Genomic DNA, 11,963 nt, shown 5'->3' with positions numbered 1-11,963 from the left:
CCTACAGATGGTCACCATTAATTTTGTCAACTTGATGCAGTTTTTTGTCAACCTTTTAAAAACAGATGTGTGTATTTAAAAACAAAAAAAAAAATCTTTTAATAGAGGAACTCACTTGAGATCTTCTATGTGGATTCTGATTTAATTTTAGCCTTTAGTGGCTGGGATTTAATTTTGGTGTTTCTTTTAAGCCAAGTCTATCTTGTAACCTCTCTCTCTCTTTTTTCTTTTTTTTTTTTAATAAACTTTAAAGAATCACTTTGCATTCCTAGTCTGGCTTCTTTGGAACCTCAGAAATCATTGTACGCCAAAACATTTTATGTGTTTTGGATCACATACCTGTTTTTGCATAGGTTTCTTTGTGATTGCAGGATGCTGGTGTTGTGTGGGCTGAAAGTGAGCTATGGGCTTTCAAAAATAAAATCTGTAGGAAAGTCCAACCTTGTTAATGATTTCTTAAGGCAGCCACAGGAATGCAGACAAAACTCGGGATCTGTGACTAGTAACTGCCTTCACAGAGTCAGCATCATAGATACAGCCTTTAAACTAATCAAACAACTGCAGTCAGTTTTTTTCACAGTCTCCATGTTAAACATGAAGTGCCATTTCCAAACATCTTTTACATATTTCTCTTTAAGTTGTCTCTGGAAATTTGACCATAAGAAAAGCCAATTTTTGTCTATATTATGCACTTGAAAAATGTTCTCAGAATACATTTCTTAACACAACACTTCTTTTGTTACTTTATTTGCAGGTCAAAATTTACCTTGCTAACTTGAATTAGTGTTGTTTTAACCATCGTGTAGAAGACAAATATGATGCCGAACAGAAGTAACCTCTCCTCCTTTCAGAATGTTGGATCAGGTAATCAAATAATAAAAATGAAGTTTGTTTTTAAATGTACTGAGGTCTTTCAGAATTTGTTATTGACTTTGGTCCTTTAATTCTCCTGACATATGGATAAGATCAGTGCTCTGTTTTTATTCCATGTCTAACTCCATTTACCAGCCAAAATAAGGCTGCTGGATATGCTGCAGACAGCCAGCCCTCCCCCATCGGTTTAATGCCTGGCTGGAATAGATATCAGTGACCTCCAGCTAAACAGCTCAGGAAAGGAAGAAAAGGAATGAGGAGGAAAACAAAAAAAAAAAAAAAAAAGAAGAAGAAAAAAATGGGAAAATTTCCTTCTTTGTAGCTCCAAACTGCACATACTTTGCTAAACAGAGGAGCCTTGTGCTGTGTGCCGAAGGTGACCAAGGGAAAGCTGGAGCTGACCTGGATGCAGGATGGGTTCAGAGCATGGCATATGCCAGAGCTCCTGGCCCCGGTCCCTATAGCTGCACACAAAGGCAATGTCGACCAGGATGTGTAACGCATCCTCGCATAATCATGAAGTTGTATCCCGTACACTACCCTAAAAATAAACAAGACAAACAAGATCTGGTTTGTGGGAAGCAGCTATGGTTAAGCTAAATACGTGCTGTAGTCCAGTTGGGATTTAACTGTATGATTGTGGGCACTGGGGTGCTGGAACTGAAAACGCAGAAGAACCAGCATAAGGTATAGTAGAGAAAAGTTGAATCTGGGTGGCTTCACATAGATATTGTGACCTTTTCTTACTGGACTTGTTTGCATTTCAAGTACAATGAACCCTTCACTGCTGTGGTGAACAAGTCTGAAAGTTTCCATGAGCTAACTCTGTTTTTGGCAAAAGCATCCAGTCTTCGTAGAATTAAATGTGTCCTACTGGTGTTGCGAGGGAGTAATAAACAATTATTAATGTCCCATTAATGTGTCTGCTAGGTTTTTTGTATGGGAGTCAGTGGAATTTACGCAAAAACATTTGAACTTCAGCTGCATTCAAGTTATGATTTGGACAGTACAATTTTGATATGTGATCAGCTTTCAATTTTAAGAGACATTTGGAAAAGAGAAGGAGAAAGAGAGAGGAGGATGGAAATTGACAAGTATATAAGACGTATACCTTGTGCTTTATAGCTGTACTCTTAAATAAATTTTACATCTTGTTCTTCCTTATAACACCACTGGTATGATGAATGTTTTATCTTTTCCAAATGATTTTGTCTTGTCCTGAAAAGAGTTCTGTTGAACGTGGGTCATGTTCCTTCTTCTGTTCATTTGAATTTCACCATTGCTGTTGATCAAAAGTTGTGAAAACAGCTAAAACACATCAAGTAAAATGTCAAATTATAAGAAACTCCAGTTTCACTGGTCACAGTGATGATGGTCTGATGGAGAGCTCTGTGAAATTACTGGTTCAAAGGCAACTTAGTTGTATCATCATAACAAACATGTTAAAATTACAGCAAATAAAATCTCAGTCAGCATAAAAATATGAAATACTGTGTAGCAGTAAACCTGAGGCTTGGTTTTGAAGCTGCAAGTTAATGTTTTTGGCTGCTAGCAGAGTTTGTAATTAACACATGCTTAGCCAGGCCTACTAGGCTGGCTAAGAAGGTGTTTGATATTACTTTTTTTTTCCCCCCCACCTTAATGCTGACTCCTTTTATCTTCTGCCTATTCAATTACATTATTAATGATGGTTACCTTTGTTCTGAAACTTAGGGGTTTGTTCCTTAAGAATGGAGGAGAATGTGCTGTTACACACGTAGACTTGCCACAGCTGGCATATAGGAGGCCTGTGCACCAGAGGTCTATTGAATAATGCCCCCGACAGTAATGAGTTCTAGGGTTTTTTATCCTGTTAGCAAGGAGGGTCCCAGAAATGAGGACCGACTCAAAGAATGCACTGCCACCTTCCACTAGATACCTGAACCTAGTGATCCTCAATGGAACTGGATCATGTCAGCTCTGATGGGGGGCAGGGATGCAAGCTTTGTGTCTAGGTTTGTATAATTATCTGAAGTGGTACTTGCAAGGGGGTTAAAGTATTGCCTCCAAGGATTTTAAAGGCACTTTACACATTCAGCTGTTAGGTTTTCCTGCCGAGTGACAAGCTGAGATTAGGTTTCTCATGAGGTGGCTGAAGTCATAGGTGAAATGTGACTGAGCCAAGAGTAAATCCCAGATCTAACCCTTATTTTCAGGAGCAACACTCACTGGCACTGCAGAAACTGACACCGAAGAGAGGCTTATTAGTTTGAAGCATGGCCTAGCACATTCGAGGAGCTGCTGTGCATGTTAATGGTGCTGTTCCTACATCAGCTGAGGTCTCAGTGCAAGCCTGCTGGGTGTCCTGTTTATCTCCTGCAGTGACTGATGCTGTCAGGAGCTGAAATCCTGTCTCCACTTGCGGCGAAGTGGGTCTCAGCTGCACGCTGGAGCTGCACTCATCATTCAGCAATAACATCCACTACAGCAGAGGCTTTTTTGGTCAATGTCGTCTTCCAGAATATGAATTATAATTCTGAACAGGCTTTAAGACCTGGAACCTTAAACCCCTGTCAGTGTTTCTAATGGTCGTGTGATTTTTGTTGTTTTGGATGAAGTCATATGGCCTCGTGTCATAGTTCCTTAAGGCTATCTTTTAACTAAAGTGCTCTTTGCAGATTCAGTTACAACTTTGCATTTTAAGAGCACTGAGCTGAAACACCTTGAAAAATGTGCCTCAGTTTTGTACTTTCCCAAGAAGCTTTGCACGACAGCCCACAGTGTACGCACAACTGTGATAAACTCTTCCAGAGCTTTGAATTGAGCTTATTGGTATTTTGGGGCTTGGATGCAGTAGCTGCACAGGTTAAAAGAAGAGGCCGGGGAGATGTATATTCAGTTCTTTACTCTGCTCTTAGCTTTTCATCTTCTTTCTGCACTTCACTTCCTCAGCTGTAAAATATCAGGACAGCAATGCTGCTTTATTTCATGGACATCCTAGGAGGCTCAGGATTATAAAGGCTGAGCCACAGGGTCCTGCAAGAGATGGGACGCCAAAGGATGAGTTTAGCCTCTTTCTGACTCTGTTGTGGATTTGTAGTGTGAATTTGGTGTTGTCCTTATATCCCTGCTTTTTTCCAGTCTACATCTTCTGCGAAAATGGAGATGGGAGGGTTGCTCCCTCCTTTGCTTAATGATCTGAGAGACATTTATTATAAGCACAGTAATTATTAGAAAAAGTGTTATTTTCGAGTTAATGTGCAGGCATGCACGTGGAAGAGGCTGCTTACTTATTTAGTGAAATTTTTTTTCTTGTTTTCTCTTCCTTACAGATTCCAGTAAGATTATGGCAGAGTATAGCCACACACAAAACCAGATGGAATTACAAAATGCTACTTTGGGAAAGGGTTCTGTGGCAAATTCCCTTGAAAATGGTCTCCAGGATATTATGGAAAACCTCAACCCCAAGAAATATTCATCGACTCTCAAATTTAAAACAAATGGGGACTATGCTGGCTCTTATTTAACCCTTTCACAACCTCTGCCAGTTAAACCCCATCCTTCCTCCAGTGTTAAAAGTGCACACTCTATTACCAAAATTCAAGGAGTCAAGCAGTTCCCTTGTGAAAGCCCATATCTTCCAGAAAAAAGTATGTCTGTAAAGCATTTGGGTTCTGTATCGGGCACGTCTCCATCCCTCAGCGGATACGGTTTAGGAAGGACAGACTTTGATATTCATGCCAGCAGAGAAAACGAAAAATCCCTTGGACACATGGATAAGTTTCACTACTCAAAGTACAGTCAGAAAAACAAATCATATGACAACGTCTACTTCCCAGGAATGCTGGAGACGAGGAAGATCTCAGGCTCTCTTCTGACCATGTGGAATGGAAGCTCGGGGAACGAGCTGATGCTTTCACCTGCTAGCAATTCAGGGGCAGCCAGCATGCCTTCTAGCCCAAAGCAAGGCAGGAGGATGAATGTTGAGGACAGCCTGGCCCTCCACATGAAACCAGTTAAACACAAGGATGTGATGATGGAGAACTTGGGTTCACGGCCTAGGAAATACTCTGGTGGATCTCTAAGTCATATGGGAATGTACAGTCGTTCCCTACCCAGACTTTATAAATCAACGGAAAGCCAGCTGGTGCCATTAAGTTTGCCCCCTAGAAGCTCTCTGGGTAATATTAAAAGGAAAAAACTTGGAGAAAAAGATCTACCTCAGAATGCTTTAGATGCTGATAATTACCTGAATTTTTCTTGCAGCTCAGGGGTTTCACCACATGCAAATTCTGTAGGGAATAATCCCTATGTCAGTTCAACTCTTAATGTTCCTGCAAGCCCTCGAATTGCTAAGAAAATGCTTTTAGCACCTTCTTCCCCATATCTTCCTGATGATTTCGATAGACTTGGACTCTCAGGAACAAGTCCCAGTAGTTCTTTCTCCCCCGTGGATTTTGACCGGTCGTTCTCTGCCCGAAGAAACCTTTCCAATAGTTCTGTGGAACTCGATGATCCAGATCTGGAAAGTTACAGACAGACGCCAAACTCACTGCAAACGTCCATGCGAGAGCGGAAGAACAGCATTAGCTCAATTTCGGGAAGAGAAGACCTGATGGACTATCACAGGAGGCAGAGGGAAGAGCGGCTTCGGGAGCAGGAGATGGAACGGCTGGTAATTTTTTCTTTTCCTCTTGGTTTTTCACAGCAGTTACCATGTGGACAATGTCCATCCTGGATATAGCCATCAGGAGGGTACAGCAAAGCACTGTGCTTTGAAATTTATGTGTTGTCTGCTTCAGATGCCTTGTTTATTATTGCAGTCCATGAAGCTAATGCTGAAGTAGTGTGCTGCTGTAACAGCTTTGATAGACAATACCATCCAGCCATCTCAAAAAAAAATGTTGGAACCCATGTGAACTGTGTTTGGTTATCCTGCGGGCTCTGTTAAAATGTCTAAGTACATAAAAACTCACAAATTGCACTGCAGGAATCCAGCACATTTTGTTTTAGATGATGGTACTGTTTTGTGGTAAGTGGGTAAAAAAAATGAGTCTCCGCTAGAAGCCGCTTGGAGCTTTGTGTGCTGTGGAGTCAGGTAAACATTGCTGTGGGTTCAACATCCATCACCAGAGTTTTGTCTCCTTGGTTCTATTTTTTCCTTTTGAGTATTTTCATTAAAATATAGGGTTCCTTGCTTCTCTCCCTTCTGAAATGGAGAGTAGGAAAGTGACAGAGTTTCTCTCTTTGTTTCTAATCAACATAAAGCAGTGCATACTGCTTCAGCTCAGGATTAAACTTGACAGTAAAATGTAATTTACATATTATTAAAACAGCTTTTGGGTAGGAGAAAAATGGTCTTCAGAATACTCAAAGTGTGTTGAAACTGTACCATATTTAAACTTTCCCTAAGAGTACATTTAGTCTTTCTTTGAGAAAAGTTTTTGCAGTGGCTGCAGAGTCTGTCTCACCCTGTTAACATCCACTCATATCATACTGATTTTTATTGTCCACATGGAAACCGGGTTCATTAGATGGACCAATTTGTATTACTGAATCTTAGATTTGAGACATTAATTTGAAATTTGTGTGCTTTAATTCAAATCTTTATGGATTTGAGCAAAATGGGGATAGGATGCTCTTAAGGGGGATAGGAGATAGGATGTCTGGTTTGCCTACAGACAGTGAGAGCCTGCAGGGGAGTCCACTTCCCAGGCAGGTGAGGGGGAAAAGCCGTGGGGAGGTGGGATGCAGGAGCAGCAGCTGCCCATCAGAGACCACCAGCAATGGTCCGGTGCCTGTGCTGTGCCACAGGTCTCACCTGCGAGCAGGTTCAGCTGTAGGACTGTAACCCATTCAGGTCCCTCCCTCCCCTTCCACCTACATCCTTGACGCAAGCTGGTGAGGAGCCTGTTACACAGGCAAGAGCCTGCTTTTTCAGAGAATCATTTTGGTTGGAAAAGACTTTGAAGATCGTCAAGTCAAACTGTTAACCTATCACTGCCAAGTCCACCTCTAAACCATGTCCCTGAGAACCTAATCCATGCATCTTTTAAACACCTCCAGGGGTGGTGCCTCAGCCACTTCCCTGGGCAGCCTGCTTCAGTGTTTGACAACCCTTTCCGTGAAGAAGTTCTTCCTAATATCCAATCATCCGTAATCCTCTCAGCGCTGTACTCAGTAAGGCACACGCTGTTGGTTTGCAATATGTGAAAATGTTCATCTTTACCTGCTTAGAGCCAGGGCTGTAGAGTTGACGTGCAGGTGCGAGGGGGCGGCGGGTCCTGCTCTTCTACTGTCTTGGTGGGTGTCAGGGCCTGTGCCCCCACCCTGCTTTGCCCTTTCTACCCCCAAAAACCTCTGTGCGCTCCCCTTGAGGCTGCAGGGGCTGGGCTCCCCTGAGCAAGGAAGGCCAGCTGTGAGGGGAAATGGTTGGGCAGCTCGGAAAAGGTTCCAGGGCTTTATGCATGCAGAAGTGGGGAGCATTGGCAGAAACGTGTTGTTTCTCTTTTCTTCCTGCTGCTTTTTCCCTGCCTTTCCTCCACTCCCTTTGGAAACCGCCGCTCTTCTCCTTGGCCCTGGAGTTCTGTGTGTACAAAGAGGTGTTTGCTTCTTATCAGAGGGTTTTCCAGACAGTAGTGCTGTAAAACCTGAGATAATGAGTCATAAAAGACATCATAGTGGAGTGTATTTGTATTTCAAAGAGAGCAGCGCTGCATGCTTTTTTTTTGTATTTGTGTGTTGGAGGATGGAAGGGGTGGTTTCAGTATTCAGTAAAGCTAAAAATTGTTCTGACTTTCTATTTAGATATAATGACTATTTTCCCCCTACCCCAGTATTTATTTTCTTGCTGGACAATACTTCCTTCAAGTCCTGATTATTTAAAAAGAGAATTTGCCTACTGTTTTGTCAAGCATGTTAAAGTTTTTGAAAAAATAATGAAGTTTCCTGTGTTGCATATAATTCGAACATGAAGGAACTTCCTCGTGCCTTGTTCATCTTCTGTTCAGGATCCTGCTCAATATTTTTTTTTCCCCTTTTGTTAGGGTTATCTAGTGGAAGAGTTGAATATCAGGACAGTGATTCCTTCCAGTGGTTTTAGAGTCTGAAAAATGCCATAAATAGGTTTTTAGATCTCTGAGAAGAAGGAATATATTAAAAAAAAAAAAAGAAAATGCACATGAGCTCTTTGAACACTAGGGCCTATCCTGTTTTGATTTTGTTTAATTTTTGTCCTCCTGGCTGGATCTCGTCATGAGCCTGTCCAAACAGGGTCTTCATATATCCAGCCTGAGCTTCCAAAGAGCAGTTTAGTCTCACCTTGTGTCAAGTGAGATGGTCAAAGGTTAGAGATCCAGGTCTGCTCAGGTCTCTGTTTTTTTTTTTTTGGGAGATGGGGGAAGGTGTGAATAAAACAAAACCCAAGCACTCGTGGATAGCAACACTGTGTGCTTTGGGTTTTCAGTGCTGATTGAAAGTTCAGATTGAGCAGCTGGTAGGTAATTGCAGGGCAACACAGTCCCTCTATGCACAGGTGTCAGCCTCTCTGCTCCTGAAGCAAGGTAGGCAGAAGGAAAGTGTAGGACTGCTCAGAGAATTCCATCAGAAACAGAAGCCTCCTTTCTAGAGGATTAGACTGCTCCATGGCCCAGATAGGAAGTGGAAAGCATCTTTGTTTGCACCAGCACTGCCCCTGTAGCTATCCTGCTGGCACAGAGCGGTTTTAGGGTGTTGTGTTTGATACCTGATATTCACTTCTGGATGTGTGGACTAGATGATCTTTTGAGGTCCCTTCCAATCCCAAACATACTGTGATACTGTGTGGTGTTTGTTTTGTTTAGGTTTGTTTTTGTTTTAGTAAATATGTGCACATGCTATCTGACCTACTATCTGTCCTTGGCCTCATCTATTTACTTTCGCTTTTCCCTTTTTATTTTCCATATAAATTATTCTATGAGTTTTATCAGTGCTTAGTTTGCTTTTTAAGTGACAAGAGGTTCCTCTGGAAGTTTGCATTTTGAGCTGCTGCTACTGCCAAGTGATCTGCTGTCATTGCCTAAGGAAGTAAACAGAGAATTTTAAACATGGTGCAGATAGTGAAAATACACATTGCGGGGATTTTTTGGGAATGATTTAAATGTATGAGTTGTAATTCCGTCCCATGCACCAAACAGAAAAGATGTGCATGTGCTTGTGTAGGATTTGGTGTTTCTCCCTCTCTCTATCCTTTTGGTTTGCCTTTTGTGGCTGGGTTCACCCACACTAGCTGAAGACTGGTGTCTTGCCAGCCTGTTCCTCTGTGACTTGAGGAGCTGGAGGGAACCAGAGTTCCCATTTTACTGAGTATTGGGAACCGGTGGGTGCTGGGGGATGGCACAAGGTTGCTCCTGGAGCTTGCACAAGCAGCGGGGTGGTGGGTCACAATCTGCTGCTGCCTCTTCTCCAGCCCAGCTGACTGGACATTGCATCTTAGCATGGAGACGTTTACACAAGCTTTACTCCAGTTAGCTATTACTGAAGCTGGCACAAGAGCCTTACAAACAAGGAAACAAAAAAGTATCACAGTGATCTAAGAATATTTAATGAGATTCAGTTATTCAGTTTTTCTTTATTATTATTATTATTTTTAAAATCTCACTCTTTTTCTCCTATCTGAGATAAGAGCCCAGCTATGGTAGCTTCAGTAACTGAAAGGCAATCTTTCTCTTCAGCCCATGAGAAGGCTGGAGGTGGAACAGCACAGATAACATAGTCAGATATATATTAAGGCCATCTGTTTTCTTTGATACCTGCTCATATGAATAGCCCTGAGCTTGATTTTTTTACTGCTTTGTTTTTAGGCAGTACAATGTATTTCCTCTAGGTGGTGGTAAGTACTTAAAAATTACATGTGCAGTATCTGTGTGATACCTTCCATAGTCCCACTGTCTGCACAATCTGTAACATAGCTTGTTTTTCTAGATGCAGGAATTGTGCTGGAAGAGATTTCAGCTTATACAACCGATGCCTGAACAAGCAATAATAAAATTCAGGGTGCTTGTTTTGTAGTCTACTTTTTCCACAGTCAGAAGAGTATTGGATTTCATTAAGTTTATTCAGCAAGTAGGAAATAATACAGAGTATCCCTGTGCACGGTTTTAATTCATTACAGTTTAGTAATATGTGCTCATGTGAGGGGAAAATGAAATGAAAATACTTTGGAGTTTTCAAGGTGGTAGTGCTGTAAAATTATAGTTAATAGAGCTTATGTAAATCTCCCATACAGCTTGGAAAAACCTCATATACATGTTTTATAAATTTATATTGGCACAGTGTCTTTTTATACACCCTTTAAACATAAAGTACCCAAGCTATATGTAAAAGTGTAACTGACTTACCTCTTAAATGAATCCCAGCCAAGTAGACAAAGGCTAGATCAAGGCAATTTTTCCCACCACTAGTATTTGACAGTCTTTATAGTGTTACAGAATTGCTACTTAACATCAGTTTGGTTTAGTACATGAACAAGTGCCATATAATAGGATTAAAAAACCCCTCAAAATATAACTAATACTGATGAGTCAATAAATTTTCAGAAATATTCAGTTTTAATTATGTTCCAAAACATTTCTGTGGGATCTTTAATAATCCAAAGCGTGGATTACATATACTTGGTTATTGCAGCTATATGTTTTATGCAAATGAACAGTATGGGCCAGGAAGAAATAAATTTCACGAGACCTGTTTGCATTTACAGCACTTAAGTTTGGCACTGGAGCTCTGGTCTTCAGGCTCCTGCCCTCAGCCTGGGGTGTATTAGAAGGGGGTGGTTAGTAGATCGAGAGGGGTTCTCCTTCCCCTCTACTCTGCCCTGCTGAGACCACATCTGGAATATTGTGTCCAGTTCTGGGCCCCTCAGTTCCAGAAGGACAGGGAACTGCTGGAGAGGGTCCAGCGCAGGACAACTAAGATGGTTAAGGGAGTGGAGCATCTCCCTTATGAGGAAAGGCTGAGGGAGCTGGGTCTCTTTAGCTTGGAGAAGAGGAGTCTGAGGGTTGACCTCGTTAATGTGTACAAATATATAAAGGGTGAGTGTTAGGAGGATGGAGCCGGGCTCTTCTTGGTGACCACCAATGATAGGACAAGGGGCAATGGGTAGAAACTGGAACACAGGAGGTTCCACTTAAATATGAGAAGAAACTTCTTCTCAGTGAGGGTGACAGAGCACTGGAACAGGCTGCCCAGGGGGGTTGTGGAGTCTCCTTCTCTGGTGACATTCAAAACCCGCCTGGACACATTCCTGTGTAACCTCATCTAGGCGTTCCTGCTCTGGCAGGGGGATTGGACTAGATGATCTTCTGAGGTCCCTTCCAATCCCTAGCATTCTGTGATTTGAAAGGAGCATCCCCATAGGTACTGCAGGGGGAAAAGGGTACTGCTTTGAACAACACTGATATTTTGGAAGCCAGCAGTGTTTCCTCAGGAGCCCAACACGTTCCTGCAGAATCGGCAGCTAATTCTGCAGAAAGTCCTCTGCTCGGTTCCTCCCTGGAGTCTGGCTCTACTCACTGACACTGATCTCTTCTGCTTTCTGCTGTTCCATTTCTTCTGTGCCTGCTCCGGGAAGGTAAGGACGAGGTGTTCCAGCCTGGTCCCTGCACCACCTGTCCCCTGCTCCCAGTGCTGCCCCGGGCAGGTGCCTCTGCTGGGAAGGGCTGCCCGCACATCACTGCTGAGAGACGGGCGTGAGCTACAGCAACTTCTTCTGGATTCCCTGCTTCTAATGGTACCCTCAGGGCCAAAAGAGTAATTATAGCAACAGCCAGGGCTGAAGATGAGAAAATAAATGAGGCTCGAGTGAGAAACTGATGCAAACTGGACAGAAAGGGAAGAAGAGTTGGGTGAGCTGTGATAAGACCCAGTTCAAGTTGCGCTTTAAAATAAACTTGTCAGTATCTGGCAGATGTGAAATCACCAGCTCACTAGAAATGTGGGAAGGAGTGAGAAACTTTTCTCCTGCCTCTTGTCAGTGGGGTGCTGGATAAAGAAAAAGAAACATTTGGGTGTTTCTGCTGCTTTGCTCTTTGGTTTCTCTGCCTCTTTCCTCCCCCATCCTTTTTGACCAGCTGCTG

The 11,963-nt window shown here is 42.4% G+C and overlaps 1 protein-coding gene across 1 annotated transcript in view; it reads left to right on the top strand.

Moving 5' to 3' along the window:
- Nucleotides 1–815: 815 nt before the first annotated feature.
- PHLDB2 (pleckstrin homology like domain family B member 2) overlaps nucleotides 816–11,963 on the top strand; it is a gene marked incomplete at its 5' end in the record, with an annotated part of 60,337 nt that continues 49,189 nt past the window's right edge. The window contains 2 exons of the mRNA XM_080358575.1: nucleotides 816–864; nucleotides 4,185–5,527. Coding sequence (XP_080214701.1) covers nucleotides 816–864; nucleotides 4,185–5,527 — 1,392 coding nt within the window. The remainder of the gene's footprint in view (nucleotides 865–4,184; nucleotides 5,528–11,963) is intronic.

Source organism: Nesoenas mayeri (genome assembly GCF_963082525.1).
Source record: "Nesoenas mayeri genome assembly, chromosome: 1".
Taxonomy (NCBI): Eukaryota; Metazoa; Chordata; class Aves; order Columbiformes; family Columbidae; genus Nesoenas; species Nesoenas mayeri.
This window is presented reverse-complemented; position numbering and strand designations above follow the sequence as displayed.